At 44.6% G+C, this 18,965-nt stretch overlaps 1 protein-coding gene across 1 annotated transcript in view; it reads right to left on the bottom strand.

The window, feature by feature from the left end:
* The window catches only part of agrn (agrin), a 376,705-nt gene that overhangs the window by 36,643 nt on the left and 321,097 nt on the right, over nt 1-18,965 (bottom strand). Inside the window, 1 exon segment of the mRNA XM_084069276.1 lies at nt 3,491-3,625. Within this exon segment, the coding sequence (XP_083925402.1) occupies nt 3,491-3,625 (135 nt within the window).

Here is an 18,965-nt window from a genome sequence, read left to right on the forward strand (position 1 = left end):
TAAATGTTTTCTTTTTTTTTACCACTGACAGATTGTATATTCCTCATCTCTCCACTGTACATTGACTGTACATATTTACCCATACTACTGGGTATACAGTAGATTGGTCGTGTGCAGTGCCCGGGATTTGAACCACCGCCTCGCCAAAGACTGTGAGCCACTCTGCTACACTCAAATACTTGTAGTGGAGTAAAAGTACAACATTTGCCTCTGAGAAGTAGTGGAGTATTAGTAAAAGTATTGAAAATGGGAAATACTCCAGTAAAGTAAAAATTCCTACAAAGTGTACTTAAGTACAGTACTTGAGTAAATGTACTTTACACCACCGGATTCGAACCGCAAGAAAAGGAACACTAAAGCCAAACATCTTATCCACTATAGCCAAGGCTTTTGGTCTTCAGGCAGAGGCTCTGAGCGAACTCTGCTAAACAAACATTATGAATTATTAAGATCAAGTATTTCACCTTTGGGATCTCCACCAGCCACCAGTCAACATATATATATATGCGTCATGGCTAGCGTCTTTATCACAGGGCCCTGTCTGGGCTGTCTCTCTCCCTTCCTCATTAATCATGGCGGGCTAGGCGGACTGATGCGATTAGTCATGTCATCGATTTCATCGTTGGAGAGAGAGCGAGAGAGAGAGAGAGAGAGAGAGAGAGAGAGAGAGAGAGAGAGAGAGAGAGAGAGAGAAAATAGCCCCCCGAGCGAGCCGAGAGGCTCTGGCTCGCCCGCCATTGATTTCGGTTCACCCCAATTTATTTTAATCACTGTGCTAACCGGGACTCGGGGCTTTGAAAAGGAGGAGGCCGCTCCGCCTGCCTGATGTAGTGGGGTAGAAGTATAAAGTATTGAAAAACGGACTCAAGTAAAGTAAAAGCACCACTAAATTGTACTTAAAGGGGTACTTTGTAAGTCCCAAAATAACGATTTTTAGCAGCCTCTGCTGGTCACTATACCGGGTCGTTAGTGGATGCCTGCATTTCCCAGAATTCCATTTGTTTTCACCGGAAGGCGGAAGCGTTTCAGAAAGCGTTATTTCTGTTGTTTTATACTCTCTGCGGATCGTTTGTCTTAGCCAGTGGAGCATTAGTTACCGTGAGCTGTGTTTTCTTTTGCTGTTGTTTTTCCATCTTCAAATTCTATAATGCCATAAATACAGCGTGAAATAACTTTGTGTAACTAGCGCGGTAGTTCCGGGACAAACAGGAAACCGGTGCATTTCCGTTTCCGTTTTCCGTCCGGGTGACGTCATTTTCGCGGGAAAGACGCCCCTGTCCACTTTCAATAGAAAATATGTGTTGTGAAACATTTGCCACTCACAAGATATACAATTTTACTTTCGTTCTTTTGAAAAAGTTACCTAGTATTACTTACTACAGTACTTGAGTAAATGTGCTCAGTTAAGTTCCACCACTGCCAGCGTGCCAGCTTTATTTATTTTTTCCTTTTACCAGGAAAAAATACCATGGGAGTGCCTTTTTTTGGAGTACTGGCGTTGCTGCGCGCCTGCCTCTTCAGACCTGCGTGTGATAATAATATATTCTCTTTCATGGCGTTTCAAATACAGACATATTTTCACACTTCAGCCTGTATATTCCTGTAAACATCCAGAAGAAAGCCAACGGAGAAAAAAGGGGGGGAACCTTGCCAAAAGTGCTAATGATAAACTTCAAACGAGGCTTCTGGCTCTGGTCTTTTTTTCCCCCAGCTGTGGCCTGGCGGTTGCACGCGGCGCTAAGTAGCAGCAAATGCGTTTGAACACAACACCTGTGGGCGGGAAGGGAGGGGTAGGTAGGGTAGCGGGGAGAGGACTGGCTGGCTGGCGGTGGCTCTAGCTACCAGCGCTTACTCGCTAACCCATTGAGACCTGAAGCCGATTCTACATGTCTCCTAAATCTCAACAGTTTTCTGAAAAACGTATGTTTCTATATCAGTGGTGCTCAATCTTTTTCATGTCAAGGACCCCCAAAACTATATGTATTTGGCCGCGGACCCCCATCAAAATATTTTGTTCCAGGGACCCCCAGAAGCAACGATTTGAGTTAAAAGTGTTCACTTTAAAAAAATATATATTCAAAGATTTGCACACATTTTCACGATTTTTCAAAAATAGCAGATCTACAAGCTCGTAGCGCGGCACTCGGTGCCGCGCTATGAGCTTGTATATCTGCTATTTTTGAATAGCCCAAAGTGTAAAATAATGCTTTTTAGCTCAAATCTAAAAAGGACACAGTTCCAGGTCTTAATGGGCTAACAAGCGTAGCCGAGTCGATGCGGCCCCGGTGGGGCCAATCATCAGTGCCGCGGGTTCCCGCGGGAGGTGGAGGCCCCCCGTTCTCTCTCTGCGTTTGATCTGCTTCCGTGATTCCGGATGGCTGGAAATGTCACGGGTGGCGCAGGAACAAAAGGAGAAGAACGGGACGACAACTGGGGGGAAGTTTGCAGCATGCGGCAGACTGCACCGGCTGAAAAACACTGACTCAATGCCGCCAGTTGAGCAGAAGCTAAAGGTATGGCAAGGTCACGCTCACAGCATTACTATCAATGGTCAGTAAACATTTCAACAACTCATTCCATAGGCTATAGCCTTGGTTCTCAAAGTTCTCAAAGGTTCCCAGGGGTACTTGAGGGGGTTCCAGGGTCCCCAGCAAAATGTGTTAATATAGAATCACAATCATTTTTCACCTTTTATACTTTGGCTATTCAAAAATAGCAGATATACAAGCTCATAGCGCGGCACCGAGTGCCGCGCTATGAGCTTGTAGATCTGCTATTTTTGAAAAATCGTGACAATGTGTGCAAACCTTTGAATATATATATATTTTAAGCGAACATTTGTAGCACAAATATTTGCTTCTGGGGGTCCCTGGAACAAAATATTTGAGATGGGGGGTCCGCGGCCAGATGCATATCATTTTGGCATGAAAAAGTTTGAGAATCACTGGGCTATAGGCTATAGCAAATAAATAAGGCGATTTATTAGTGAAGAATGCATCCAGGGATGACTGCTGCTGTCGGTCATTTTGATTAGATTAGCATTTTTTTTGTTAAATAATAATCAACACGGAGACATTTCATAAATTAAGGATTTTAGTTTCTTTTACATTTATAATCACTTTTAGAATTTAGAATTTATATTTTACAGGGAGCCAAGACACGGCAGCTGCCATGCCTGGCCATACCCAATTGAGGCCCCATGCCCCCGCACTGATCTTACTGAGGCTGTGCTGCTGCATGGTGGAGAACTGATTTACTGTACACCAAAGGATACAAGGAGACCTATACGACGATTAGCGAGATCTAGCGCTCCTCTAAGTGAACTCCGCGGGAGCCGGGGACTGATTTATACGGAGAGAGGTTTCGCTATGCTGTGCCATGCCGCTGCCTCAGGTCTTTCCGCAGCCAGACCTATAGCATCAACAACAATTCATTCTCACCCGGCGCGCAAAATTACGGCGACAGCGATGGTCATTAGTGCTCTAATTACCTTTCTCGCAGTGCTTTCCCTCGCGTCCCATGGGGCACTCGCATTTGTAGCCCCCCTCCGGCTGCACCTGGCACTGTGAGGACGGATGGCACCTGCTGGGCTCGCACGGGTCATGGGCGTCAGCGCACGTCGGGCCTAGACACAAACAAACACACGCGTGCACACACACACACACACACGCACACACACACACACACACACACACACACACACACACACACGCACACACACACAAGCACACGCACGCGCAAAAAAGAAAATCAACCACATGAACAACCACCTCATAAAATCCTCACATCGTCGCTGTCAGGCATAAACCAATAATTTTTCTCTTTTCATGTTTTTTTCATATTTTACCCTATTTCATACTTTTTCATATAGCAGTGGTGCGCAAAAATAGCAAAAATAACTGATCTAATAGGCTCTATATGCACAGCAGCCATATTATCGCTTCCTTCACAGGTGTTACCAGTGATACTAATGAAGGCTCTGTTCCATTTAGTGTAGCACAGTAGTTCCCAGATTTTTGAATTTCAGATTTCCACGGGTTCCATCTGTACACTCTCAGAGTTACACACCCATAAAGGGCCATTTGGGAGTGTTTCCAGTGAGCCACCAACATGCACTATATCAGCACCCTGTCCCTGACTCCGTCTGACCATAATGAAACAGAGCCTTCATTTGTATCATTGGTGTGAAAGTCTTACAATATGGCTGCTGTGGATAAAGCCTATTCGGCTGCTTCTGCCATTTCTGAATATTAAAGAATTCATTGAACATTTTATTCTAGAAAGACATGCCCACAATAGGGACGCCAGGCTGAAAGTGGTTCAGTCTGTCTGTGTTTTTTAAATAAATATTAAATATTTATACAAACTATTTATTGGTTAAATTTTAACCAGTGAAAAGTATTGACTAGAGAGGTTTTGGACATAAAAGGTTATAACGATATTCTTTCATCCATGTGAGAGAGAGCCAAAGGGTGGCGGGGAGAGAGCAGGCTTAGCATTCCCCCTGTTAATAGAGGTCACTCTCTAATAGGATTTGGAAATATTACTGTAACTGTACATGTCCAGATTAGACAGTGGAGAGCGCCGTCCCGCCACGCCACTGCGTGTTTCTGGGCCAACGGCGACGGCGAGAGAGGTTACAGCACGCTGGTCCGTGGTCTTGAACTCGGCCCACCCACCCGTCAGGATTCAGCCGTCATTACCTTAGCAGCGGGGGGCGCGTGAGGCAAAGGGGGGGTGGGGGCACGGTAATGAACCTCTCCCCGCTGAGTTCTGAGGGCTCTCCCTCGCTCTGACTTGATCTCCGGAGGCTGTCTTTCATCCGTCTCTCTCTCTCTCTCTCTCTGAGTATCCTCTCCTCTCTTTGCGTTTGCTCCTGCTCTCCTAATCTCCTTTCTTCGTGTCTTTATTTGCCCGGCGCAGTCTCTCTTGGGGTGCACCCCACTCCAAACGACCTCAACTGATCCACGTCAGACAGAATATTCTATAACAACTGCCTTGTGGAATTCGCTCTTTTGAAATGTTAATTCAAAGTCGTACTGTCAATTAAGCAAAAGTTACTTTTGATACTAGACTGGGCACCGGTCTGCTGAATTCAAGATGGGAATGCATGCCCCTAGTTGGATATGCAACACCTGACTGTGTCCCTTTAATGCCCAAAATGTAACTAAATGGACCCTTACAGTTCCATTTGGTTACATTTGTACCTACTCAGAGCTACAACTGGTTAAATTAACTATTTGAAATCACTCACTGTATTTCACTTATTACTGTACAACTTATACTACCATGTGTAATTTGTTACTACAGTACTACTATCACTTTACTAGTATGGACAACTGATTGTTTTGTTCTTGTGTTAGTTTTGCGTTGTTTGGTACATATCACCCTCTCTCCCCCTATTGCACGCTTGTCCACCCTGGAAAGTCCTCTTGCTTTCCCATCATAGGGCTTGTTCTTGGGAGTTTTTCCCCCCCACCCGATCGAGGGTCCAAGGAGAGGGGGTGTGTTGTTTTGTTTCCTTTGTTAAACGTACTGTATAGGCCTGTAAAAACCCCTTGGAGATTTGAGCAGTGATTAAGGGCTATGCACATAAACTTGACTTTGACCCATTAGGCAATCGCGTCCGTCCAGTCTGCCAGGATGACAGAGTGATTGACTTAACTGTTCCCCCAGTGGGGCTCGTCTCATTTTCACTATCAAGGCTGCTCCCTTGTCCTGTCCCTGGTGGCTTGCATGTAGAAGCATACAGTACATATTTCATCCAATGTCATCATTAAAGCAGGCTGCTCGCTTTTTTTTTGTTGTTCATGGCCATAGACCAGCGGTTCCCAACCTTTTCCCGGATCAAGAACCCAACTTGAATATCTCAGAAACGGTGCTCAGATGCAGTAGGCGTTGCGGCTTGGATCAACAGAACTAATATAGTAGCCTATACGTGAAGATCCTACTCAACGGTATCGCGAGGATTTTTTTTTTTTTTTCTACAAGGTTTTAACCCTTTCAACACATCTGTCATTTTAGATTTCTTTGGCTATTCAAAAACAGCAGATCTACAAGCTCATAGCGCGGCACCGAGTGCCGCGCTATGAGCTTGTAGATCTGCCGTTTTTGACAAATCTTGAAAATCTTTAAATATATATTTTCTTAAAGCGAACATTTGTAACACATTTGGTTCCAGGGACCTCCAGAAGCAAAGATTTGAGTTATAAATGATGTCCGCTTAAAAAAGAAAAGAATCTAATATTTGCACACATTTTCATGATTTTTCAAAAATAGCAGATCTACAAGCTCATAGCGCGGCACTCGGTGCCACGCTATGAGCTTGTAGATCTGCTATTTTTGAATAGCCCAAAGGAATCTAAAATGACACAGACGTGTCCCCGGTGATTAAAAAAATCGTAGTGTTTTTGACAATTCTTTGGGGTCCCACTTGCGACATCCTCACGGCCCAGCCTAGTGGTCCCCGGCCCGCAGGTTGGGAAACCACAGATGTAGAGAGCATATAACACAGTACATATTTCATCCAATGTCATCATAAAAAGCACGGCCGCTCGCTTTTCTGTCCGTGACGCACACTGACAGAAAAACGTTTCAGTCTCTGACTCCGCGTGTAAACACAATGTTAACAAACATGAAACCCCAGATAAATCAAAGTTTTTTTTTTGCAAACCGAGCGGATTTTTCCCAGCTTTTCCCCGAGAAATTTTCTTTCTCTCTGGCTCTCTTGCTCACGTCTCGGCTGTGTGGACGTTTTGTGTGCAGTCAGAGAGGGCACAAAAAAAAAAGAAGCAAAGAAGGTTTTCCACGCTTGGCTGGGTTCTAATGGCGGGCTCTACACTCAACTACACACTCTTCTCCCGGAGTCGCTTATTAGCCGCAAGCTGGTGAACTGTGGAGGTGGAGCGAGCGACAGGAGGTGTGGGGGGGACGGGGGGGGGACGGGGGGGGGGGGGGTAGGGGGGGTTGAAGGCCAGTGCGCGCTGAGCTTTGGTCTATACACAGTGTAAGCCTCTTTCATGTTTGCTGTGTGCTGCGGCAAAAGTTTAGTCTCCCCGAGTCTAGAACTGGGAAACAGAAGTCTGATTTAAGAGTATACTGAAGGCTAAAACAGACCGGCTACGAATGGCGCACATCAAAACAGCCGCCCCCGTTATTGCCTTTGTACAAACCCCGCAACCGGCGGCCTGTTTCAGGCAACTTGATCATGTCTCGCACCGTGCGGGGTCTCATGTTGTTCTCCCTGCAGCACGCGGCGTCGCGATGCTTCCAATTGGTGATATATTGCTATTGGAGCGTCACTTCTCACTTCACGCATGTCAATACCGTCGTTGTGCGCGTTGTGCGCGTGGTGGAGTGAACTGGCCTTTATTTGTTCGCCGGTGTAGCGTGCCAAAAAAGGCCGATCTACAAGCTTGTGGGCTTGTAGATCAAACTGGGAGGAATGGGTCAGAGAATTAAACTCTCCGAGTTGTAAGCACAGTGGAGCTCTGACTCCATTTTCATCTCATTGATTGCTTGATTGAATACTTTATTAGCAGTTTGCAAAAAAACAACAACACAGGAAAGTGCAGATCAATACAAGGTCTGCTAAGAGGCTTTTAAACCCAAGAAAGCCTATGGCTTGTTTCCATTGAGGCCAACTTGATGTTGAAACAAAGACGGTGTCTGTCGTTACAGCTCCTACACAGCAGAATCCTGGAGGCTGCTGTGTACATGCAATATCTTGCTGTAATGGCCTGAACTTTAGATTCAAATCACATATTAATTGTGTCTTACTTAAAGTTAACTGTGGAATCAATGTTCTACCTTGATCTCGAAATTGCTTTACATGCAGTGTTGGGAAGAAATTAGCTCTAAGAAAACTATTGGCAAGAGAGCCATACTTTTTAAAGCTCTTTTGGATTGGAATAATTGACCTGTGTTGATATTAGATCCATTTCGTTGACGCAAACTCTTAATAATACATTTCCTTGGTTCAATATTTATAAAACCCAAAGAAACACATAACCATTTTCTATTTGACTTCAAACACATTCTCAAAAATAACGGAAACAGCAGATATACAAGCTCACAACGCGGTCGCGACGCGTCATGAGCTTGTATACACTGTAGGCCAGGGGTCTTCAATGTTTTCAGGCCAAGGACCCCCTAGCTGAGAGAGAGACGAATCAGGGACCCCCTCTATATTGTGTAAAATTGTGTTTCAGATTAAACTTTTTTTGTTTACTTGGTCTGCTCTTTTTTTCCCTCTACACCTATATACATCTTTGCCAAAAGTAGCCGATCTACAAGCTCACAACGCCTCGTTGTGAGCTTGTAGATCTGCTACTTTTGGCTAAAGTTCTCCTCAGAAAAGGGGCGCTGGGGTTCAAGTGGGTTAAGGTAAAAACTCACCCCAGAAGCTGCTGGTACACTTGCAGTGGAACATCTCGGCCTCCTTCACCTGGCAGGAGGCTCCGTTCTTGCAGGGGTTGGGCATGCAGGGGTTGTTGCCGCATTCGCCCACGCCGCTGCCGAACAGGACATCTCCCTGGCTCTCCTGCAGGTTGTACACGCGGTTGTTGATGTCCAGCAGACGGATGCAGCCCACCAGGCCCGTCCCCACCGAGGTCCTCTCCTTCACACTGGACAGAAGACACAAGAAGGCCATTAGAACAGTGGTTCTCAAACTTTTTTTCAGGTTAAGGACCCCCAAAATTAGATGTATTTGGCCGCAGACCCCCCATCTCAAAATATTTAGTTCCAGGGACCCTCCAGAACGGAAGCAAAGATTTGAGTTACAAATGTTCGCTTAAAAAAAAAATTGGATAAAGTCTGCCCTTCCTGTCACCCCCTGAAGCCATTTCATTGTTTCAGTATCAACACAACAACATATCACATGTCACTACAACACTAGCCACAATGTGCGCACTACATTTACGCATTGTTTCGTCCACTTTCCATTGCTCACTATATATTTGCCTCTTTGGAGCATAATTATTATCGTCCAACAATATTTTGCCACAGTAGCGACCACACCGGAAGGGGAAACCCTTTAGCACAAGTTAAGTTTCGGTTTCGTTTTTGCCTCCGGGTGTTGCCACATAAATGAAAAACAAGCGGACCATCATGGGCTCTGGGTGTTGCCAAATCATGTGCGAGAAACCAGCACCGCTGTTGCAATGAATGTCTACACGCCCTACTGTCTCCAATGTGCGGGCCAGGCTACTCGCGGCCCTCCCGTCCCTCTATATATATATATATACAAAGATTTGCACAAATTCTCATGATCTTTCAAAAACAATTCTGGGGACCCCCGGGTACCTCCCCAAGGACCCCTGGGGAGTTACCACTTTGAGAACCAATGCATTAGAAATACAAGAGAAAAACATATTTCTCTCTCGCTATGATCACTACCATTAAGCATGAACGTTCCCTGATATCTCCCCCCCCCCCCCCCCATAAAAAAAAGTGGGTACTAGATGTCCTTAGACTTTTCTGAAGAGTCTTACTCCTGCACGAGGTCCTCCGTCACTCCTCCGACAAACATGGGGGTGTCGAGGTTGAGTCCGTCGGTGGGACGGGGGCTCTCTCCGTGGATGGGCGCCTCGTTGTCCACGCTCAGCGTCGCCGTGCGTCGAATGCGACTGACCACCAGCTGATGCCAGCGGCCCGGCTTGACCGCAACTGTGCTGACCAGCGTGCCCGGACCCGAACCCGTGTTGAACCTGTGGGTATGAAAAAAATATATATATACAATTTGTTTGGTGTTATTAACCCATTAAGACCTGAGGCAATTCTTAAAAATGTTTTCTAAATCCTAACATTTTTTTTAAATTTTTTTTAACTATTTTTTTTTTCATGATTTTTCAAAAATAGCAGATATACAAGCTCATAGCGCGGCACTTGGTGCCGCGCTATGAGCTTGTAGATCTGCTATTTTTGAATAGCCAAAGAAATCTAAAGTGACACAGATGCGTTCCAGGTCTTAAGGGTGCAATCACATGCTCATTAGCGGAATGATATTCATTGTTTTCTTAATTTTTTTCCCTCTTTGGTATGCCTTGTTTATTTTATTTTATCCTACTGTCTGTCTGCCACTCAACTGACCTACTGTCTGTCTGCCACTCAACTGACCTACTGTCTGTCTGCCACTCAACTGACCTACTGTCTGTCCGCCACTCAGCTCTCCTACTGTCTGTCTCTCCTACACTGTCTCCCTCCCAGCTCTCCAACCGTATGTCTCTCCTACACTGTCTCCCTCCCAGCTCTCCAACCGTATGTCTCTCCTACACTGTCTCCCTCCCAGCTCTCCAACCGTATGTCTCTCCTACACTGTCTCCCTCCCAGCTCTCCTACTGTTTGTCTCTCCTACACTGTCTCCCTCCCAGCTCTCCAACCGTCTGTCTCTCCTACACTGTCTCCCTCCCAGCTCTCCTACCGTATGTCTCTCCTACACCGTCTCCCTCCCAGCTGTCTCCCACTATGTTTTCCTACTACCTGGTTCAATAAAGAAAAGAAATAAGGACCCAACTCTCTTATTAATATTGATAATAAAAAAAAGAGTGGGCAATGTATTCTTTCTTTTCATGACAAACGGAGTGGAGAAGGACAGGACAGGAGGTGAGGGTTTTGACATAACACACCACATGTCCTCTTATTAATATAATTTTGTGAATTAACATTCTATCTGCTGGTTATAGCAAGGCCACATCTTCATTGAAAAGAGCTTTTCTTTGTGTCTGTGCACCCACACACACGCACCATTATTGAGCTGAGACCAATTACCTACCGAGCGTAATGAGTTCTTCTCCCGCACATCCAGGATCCGCAAAGCAGTGGGAGGTAATCTGACCGTGGCACTCCTAGGATTGACTCAGTGCCTCATTTAACCCTTTAAGACCTGAAGCCGATTCTACAAATGTCTTCTAAATCCTAACAGCTTTCTGAAAAAACCTATGTTTCTATATCAGTGGTGCTCAAACTTTTTCGTGTCAAGGACCCCTAAAATGATATGTATTTGGCCGCGGACCCCCATCTCAAAATAGTTTGTTCCAGGGACCCCCAGAAGCAAAGATTTGAGTTACAAATATTCGCTTTAAAAGAATATTAATTTGCACACATTTTCTCGATTTTTCAAAAATAGCAGATCTACAAGCTCGTAGCGCGGCACTCGGTGCCGCGCTATGAGCTTGTATATCTGCTATTTTTGAATAGCCAAAGTGTAAAATAATGCTTTTTTTTAGCTCAAATCTAACACAGATGCGTTCCAGGTCTTAATGGGTTAAAGCACTGCCGACTAATGTTCTCCTTCAATTTACTTTAGATTTCGATCTGCGTTAGTGTAACTACGGTTGGATTATGGGGGGGCATTAAAATGATAAGTCTGACCGAATGAAAGCAAAGCCCTAACACGGAGGAGAAGGCTCCGGGGATTTGCCCGAGGCAGATTGTGTACCGGCTATAATACATCTCTACATTTGTCCACTGCATTCTTATTTGTATTTCAATACAATTTGTAAGCGGGGTGCCCCTTACGGAGTAAGAGCGCATACCACATAAGGCTATATAGTCTTTAATGCATGGTATCCCCCTCTCTCCCGCCTTTGCGGTCTCTCTGTTCACTGTATCTATTTGAAATTCCAAAAATACACACGTACAATTTGTAATGCCACCTTGGCAATAGGCTCTATGCACAGCAGCCATATTGGAAAGAAATATGGCTGTTCACAGGTGTTACCAATGATGTAAATGAAGGCTCTGTTCTGTAGTGTAGCACTGTGGTTCTCAAACCTTTTAATTTCACACCCCCATAACTCTGAGGGTGTACAAATGGAACCAAATGGACCCTTACGGGTCCATTTGGTTCCATTTGTACACCCTCACAGTTACACACCCGTAAGGTGCCATTTGGAACCCCCTCAAGGAACCATGAGGGTCCCTGGACCACACTTTGAGACCCGCTGGTGTAGCAGAGTGTTTCCAGTGAGCCGACATGCACAATATCAGCACCCTGACTCTGTTTGAGCAGAATGGAACGGAGCCTTCATTAGTATCATTGGTAACACCTGTGAAGGAAGTATGGAAGCGGCCCGATATCTTTCCAATGTGGCTGCCGTGCACAAAGCCTTTGACACAGTATCCTGAAACAAGTCTGTTTTTTCGTTGTGTCTGCCACTTGAAAACCACATCAGAGGGCAGAGATAAAAAACATTCAATCAAACCCTCCAAAAACCTATCCAAGAGGGACACTGGGTGTAGTCTAGCGGTGCCAGCTAGCCAGCACGCTCACCTGAGCTCCACTTTGCCGTTGATGAGAGCCAGAGAGAGGAAGTCCTTCTTGCCCTCCTGGCCGTTGTAGAGGAGGATGCCGGTCATCTCGGACGCTCTGAACTCCATGGCGATGCGGGCCGTGTGGTAGGCCTTCATGGTGTTGAAGGCCAGGTAGGACTTGCCGCCGAACGACGGGATGAAGTAGTTAATGACTGAAAAAAACAAAACGCACAGAGACTGACGTCAACGACGCTGCACACTGATGTGTTCCGATGAATCGACACAGTATTACCGCACGATTATTTGCTATTCGCTGATAGACAGGCCGTGCAAAGGTAATGCATTAGTGCTGCAATGGATCCATCCATTGCAGCACTAATTATTATTATTTTCTTCTTCTTATTATTCTATCGAGTTGCGTGTTTAAAATATATACATATATATATCAACTAATTAAGCAAGTGTTATTTTATACTAGGGTGTCATACAAAAATAGTGAAAATAGCCGCCAAGCTCACGATGCATAGTGATGTGACACAAGCTTGTAGATCTGCTATTTTCCACAAAAAAAAAGGAAATGTTGAAACGTTTTTTGCCTATAATGACATTCCCAAAATATAGGGATTGATTATTAATCGGCTATTATATAAAATTATCGACATTTCTTTTAAATCAGTTAAAAACGATTAGTTCGATTAACTGTTGCACCCCTTAGTATGCATAAATGTACAAGCTCCACCACACATCATGCGCACACACACACACACACACACACACACACACACACACACACACACACACACACACACACACACACACACACACACACACACACACACACACACACACACACGCGCACACGCACACGCACACACGCACACAAACCATTTTCATTTTTTTCCCAGCCAGTCAACAATTATGATCATTATCATCCATTTTCTCTCTTGGGCTGTTTTATTGTCAGGCTGTGTTTCTGTCCGCCTCTCGGTGTCAGTCTGTCTCTGTGTGCGTCCTCTCCGCTCAGAGAGGAGAATAGAATGCTGATGAGCAGCGGTGGAAAGTAAACTAAGTACATTTCGTGGCAGAAACCTCATATCTCCATATTGTTACGTTTTGTGTTTTTTTCGTAAATTAACGCCCGACATGATCCTACTACAGCGTCAGTTTTTTATACATTATACTTCTACTCCACTATATCTCAGAAGCAAATATACAACAATACAATGATTTGACAGATTTAGTAACTAGTTTATTTTGCAGATTCAGATTATCATTACAAAATAAACAACCCGTTAAGCCCTATTTAATACTTTGGATATTCAATCAGCTATTTTTGAAAAAGTTTCATACTTGTACTTTGGTACTTTAAGTATATTTTTTAAGCCAATACTTTTGTACTTTTACTCAACAACATTTTTGAAGACATGCCTATTACTTGTATAAGAGTAATTTTACGCTGTGGCATTGCTACTTTTACTCAAGTACAGAATGGGAGTACTTTCTCCCGCCGCTGTTTCTCTCGGAGGGGTAGAATGGGTCGCTGATGAGTTCCCCTTCGCTTTTTAATGACTTGATTGATCTCGGGGAGGGCTGGCTGTGCGCCGCGCCCGATATTTCATTTAGCCACTCTAACGCTAAACACATACTGATTCTCACCAGCTAATCCCCCATCAAGGCAATTAGTGTCAATTATCTTAACCCATTAAGACCGGGAACGCATCTGTGTCATTTTTAGCAAAAAAAAAGCACTATTTTACACTTTGGCTATTCAAAAATAGCAGATCTACAAGCTCATAGCGCGGCACCGAGTGCCGCGCTACGAGCTTGTAGATCTGCTATTTTTGAAAAATCGTGAAAACAACACAACAACATTTTTAACTCAAATTTTTGCTTCTGGGACCCCCTGGAACAAAATATTTTGAGATGGGGGTCCGCGGCCAAATACATATAGTTTTGGGGGTCCTTGACATGAAAAAGTTTGAGCACCACTGATATAGAAATATAGGTTTTTCAGAATACTGTTGTTGGGATTTAGAAGACCTTTTGTAGAATCGGCTTCAGGTCTTAATGGGTTAAGATGCAGCTGTGAGAGACCGTTCCATGTCCCAAAACTCAGGAGTGGTGAGAGATGGACCAAAAAGAGAGAGAGAGAGTGAGAGAGAAAAAGAGACCAAAAAACAACAACAACAAAGAAATAAGAGGCAGACGGTCTGAAGAGATCTCCCATAGCGCCCAGGCTGATTTATGGGCTCTTACAGTAATGTTGAATGGATGAGGCGTCTATCCCTGTCGGGTGGAAACCTTGCATGTACTGACGATGAACCATGTGTTCCCATGGATCCTATGTAGTTATTATTTAAGTCCCAAGCCTCTTGTTAATACTTTAACCCATTAAGACCAGTTTTCTGAAAAAAACGTATGTTTCTATATCAGTGGTTCTCAATCTTTTTCATGTCAAGGACCCTCAAAATGATATGTATTTGGCCGCGGACCCCCATCAAAATATGTTGTTCCAGGGACCCCCCAGAAGCAAAGACTTGAGTTAAAAATGTTCGCTTTAAAAGAATATATATATTCAAAGATTTGCACACATTTTCACGATTTTTCAAAAATAGCAGATCTACAAGCTCGTAGCGCGGCACTCGGTGCCGCGCTACGAGCTTGTATATCTGCTATTTTTGAATAGCCCAAAGTGTAAAATAATGCTTTTTAGCTCAAATCTAAAAATGACACAGTTCCAGGTCTTAATGGGTTAAGATCAGTTTTCTGAAAAAACATATGTTTCTATATCAGATGCGTTCCAGGTATTAATGGGTTAAATTGGTTCAACATTCATAAAACCCACAGACAGACTTAACCATCTTTTCTGTTGAAAGTTGAAACATGGAGATACAAGGTTTCTGCCTGCCAGTGACTGACTGTTATGCAAATGGCTCAGAGGCGCTGGTTCAATTTGGAGGTGTTTGTGCTTTGTGTGAGTCTGTGTGAGTCTCTCTGATGGTGTGTTTTGGGCGAGGGAGAAGAAGACCGCGTCTGGGTCAACCACATCTAAAGCCTCTTCACAAGTTTCTTCCAGGAAATCGATTCAAAGTTGGAGACGACGCGGCGGGGGCAAGTCCCACTGTAGATTAGAACATCTCGAGTTCGGAATGAGTTCGGGTAAGTGAGGAGAGAAGTGAGAGGATTCGCTGCTTTTGAATAGAAGAGAAGAGATGAGATTCGGGGGCATTATCAAAAGAAAAAGTGAACGAAGCGCGGTAGCAAAGGGACTGAGGGTGACCTCCTGGATTTGGGGGGCGGGGTGGGATGGGAAACCACTTTTTGTGGCTGCAACTATCCATGATTTTACAATAGATTAGCAGTTATTCTTTCGATTACTTGTTCAATTAATCAAATTATCGAGAAGCATTTTTTTATTGCAATTCTTTTTTTTTTTACCAGGTTGCTTGAGACTGATCAACTACTCAACACTTTCTCGACACTTTCTAAAAACCTTCTAGCGACCTTTTCATCATTGGCTTCAAGCCTTTAAGCCAATGGGGAGACTTCCCCCGAGACTTCCCCATACTCTGAACGACGGGCGTCCTCCCATGCTATGGGATCATAGTAGCCCAGAACAAAAGAAAAAGTGTGGTCTTCGCCACCAAACAAACTATTAAAAAAAGAAAAAAACGTGTGGTCGTCGCCACCAAACAAACTATTGACTTGACTCCTCATACACACACACACACACACACACACACACACACACACACACACACACACACACACACACACACACACACACACACACACACACACACACACACACACACACACACACACACACACACACAGTGCCGCCTCCAACAGCGATTTGCCACTCCATGCGAAAAGGTACAGGACCACGGGTCCATTTGGTTCCGTGCGGAACATAATATTAATATGACTGCGTCATCATTTCTAGTTTTATGTGTCACACGAATTGCCAAAATCTAATTGAGTTTATTTTCAAAAACGCGGTTTGTCTTTTTACATTTCTTTTACGAAAAAAAATCATGAATCATCCCTAACTCACCTTTCTCGCACACGGAGCCCCCGCGCCCTGCCGGGCAGTTGCAGCTGAAGTCGCCCTCGCTGTCCTCGCACGTGCCCCCGTGGAGGCACGGGTGCGAGTCGCACGGCCTCGGGGAGGGGGCCGGCTTGCTGCCGGGCTTATTGTTGTTGTGGGTCCTGACGGTGGAGGCGGAGGCGACCCTGGTGGTGGTGGTCGGCGGCAGGGGGGTGGTGGTGGTGGGGAGCGGCGTGGTCACGGGGGGCGAGGCGGTCGTGGTGGTCCGCCTGCCGCCGGGGTGCAGGCGGCGGGTGGTGCCGGGCGCCGGGCGGCGCGTCACGTACGGGGAGGAGGTGGCCGTGGCGCGGGTGGTGGTGGTGGTGGTGGTGGTGGCTGCGGTCTGCGTGGTGACAGACGCCGTGGTGGTGGTCGTGGTGGTGAAGTACGGGACGGTGGAGAGGCCTGGAGAGAGAGAGAGAGAGAGAGAGAACAAGAGAAAACATTACATTTCGTGGCAGAAACCTCCATACTCTCTACCTCTAACTTTTGGATTTTTTTCCCGTAAATTAACCCATTAAGACCTGAGGCCGATTAAAAAAAAAAAGTTTTCTAAATCGCTTTAAAAAATATATAGCCTACATATACAAAGATTTGCACCTTTTCACGATTTTACAAAAATAGCAGATCTACAAGCTCATGAGCTATGAGCTTGTAGATCTGCTATTTTTGAATAGCCTAAAGAAATCTAAAAGTGACACAGATGCGTCCCAGGTCTTAATATTTTGTTCCAGGGACCTCCAGAAGTACATACATAGATTTGCATAAAATGTTCAAGATTTTTCAAAAATAGCAGATCTACAAGCTCATAGCACGGCACTCGGTGCCGCGCTATGAGCTTGTATATCTGCTATTTTGAGAGAGGGAGAGGGAGAGAGAGAGAGAGAGAGAGAACAAGAGAAAAACACACCTGGTTACATTTGGCTACACTGTTTAATGGACTGTAAATATAATAGCGATGCAGTGCGTGTGTAAAAGGCTGAAAAAAACAACAACAGGATGAATTGTTTTTGTTTTTGTTCACGGCACAAATGAGATATTGCGCTGTAGTTAAATAAAATTGGTTGTAACACAATGCATTTTTATGTGACTTTGTTACGGTCCAAAAGGTATAGTACATGGGTACCCAAACTTTTCAGCCCACGACCCCAAAATATTGCGGCCATTGACTCGCGACCCCACCTAACCGTGGAGGTAATTTATGCACATAAACTTTGTAATGTATTTTAGTATGACTGTTGACTGTAGGCCTACTACTTCAATCAATCACATTTACAGTACCTAATGAGATGGGTAAAATGTACTATTTTTAATCATTTTTAGATTGAAACACATGTTAAAAAAATATGTTTTTTATTTATTTAATCTTTTTTTTTTTTAGGGGAACCCCTATAGTATAACAGGAGGTGCAGTCAGCCCCGACGGTATTTTCATATATTTAAATATGGCCCCCTATGACAAAACTTTGGACACACCCCCCCAGCCATAAAATGTTTGATAAAACGTCTCATGAATAACTTAAAAAAACACTATTAACTAAGCCACAACGCAATTCCCAGCAGTAGGTGGCGCTCCACCCTGTGTTACCGTTGTTTGTGAAGCTAATATTCTCCTCCTCAGGCTTCTTGACGGCGATGCCGCTGTCCTTTGACGCCTTCAGTTGCTTCAGCAGCGCTCCTTCAATGTCCTCCACCTGGTTCCTGGTATCTGGAACACAAAGCAGGACCACAGCTTACCACGAGTTCCTGCTCTGGACCCCCCACCAAGGACCACTCTACAAGACCACTCTCCAACAATCTTTTTATTTTTATTAACCCATTCAATCCGGGTACGCATACTAATGTCTTCTAAATCCTAACAGGTTTCTGCAAAAAAAAAAAAATGCTATAATATCAGTGGTTCTCAAACTTTTTCATGTCAAGGACCCCCAAAATTATATGTATTTGGCCGCGGACCCCCATCTCAAAATATTTAGTTCAAAACCAGAAGCAAAGATTTAATTTTTTTAAATAGCAGATCTACAAGCTTATAGCGCAGCACTCGGTGCCTCTGTACTGTATATCTGCTATTTTTGAATAGCAAGTATAAAATAATGATTAGCTAAAATCTAAAATGACATGAATGGGTTAAATGGTTCTCAACGTGGGGGTCCGGCGGGGACCCTCATGGGTTCCTGAGGGGAATTCAGGAAGCCCCCACTTAAATGTGACTGATAGTTTAGGCAACAAATGGACCCTTATAGGTCTGTAACTCTTGAGTGTGTACAAATGGAACCAAATACAGGACCATTTTGTTCCATTTGTACATACTCACAGTTACATTACCACTGAGGAGTGCAGCTTGGGGTCCCAGAGATAAAAAATATATATAATAATTGTAACCTAGATTAAAGGCCTACTAAACGCATATCAAACTGCGGGGGTCCTCGAAATGAAAAAGGTTGAGAATCACTGCTTTAAATGGATGCTGCACAAGTGCTAATTTATCCCTAACAGGTCCATACTTACACCCCCCCCCCCCCCCCCCCCCCCCCCCCACCCCAAGAGTATAAATGAAATGAATGATTTGGTAGTGTAAGATGGAAGAAAGGGGCCCGGCTCTCCCCTCCCTCCCCTTTGTC

The sequence above is a fragment of the Gymnoscopelus microlampas genome, assembly GCF_963454915.1.
Source record: "Gymnoscopelus microlampas genome assembly, chromosome: 10".
NCBI lineage: Eukaryota > Metazoa > Chordata > Actinopteri > Myctophiformes > Myctophidae > Gymnoscopelus > Gymnoscopelus microlampas.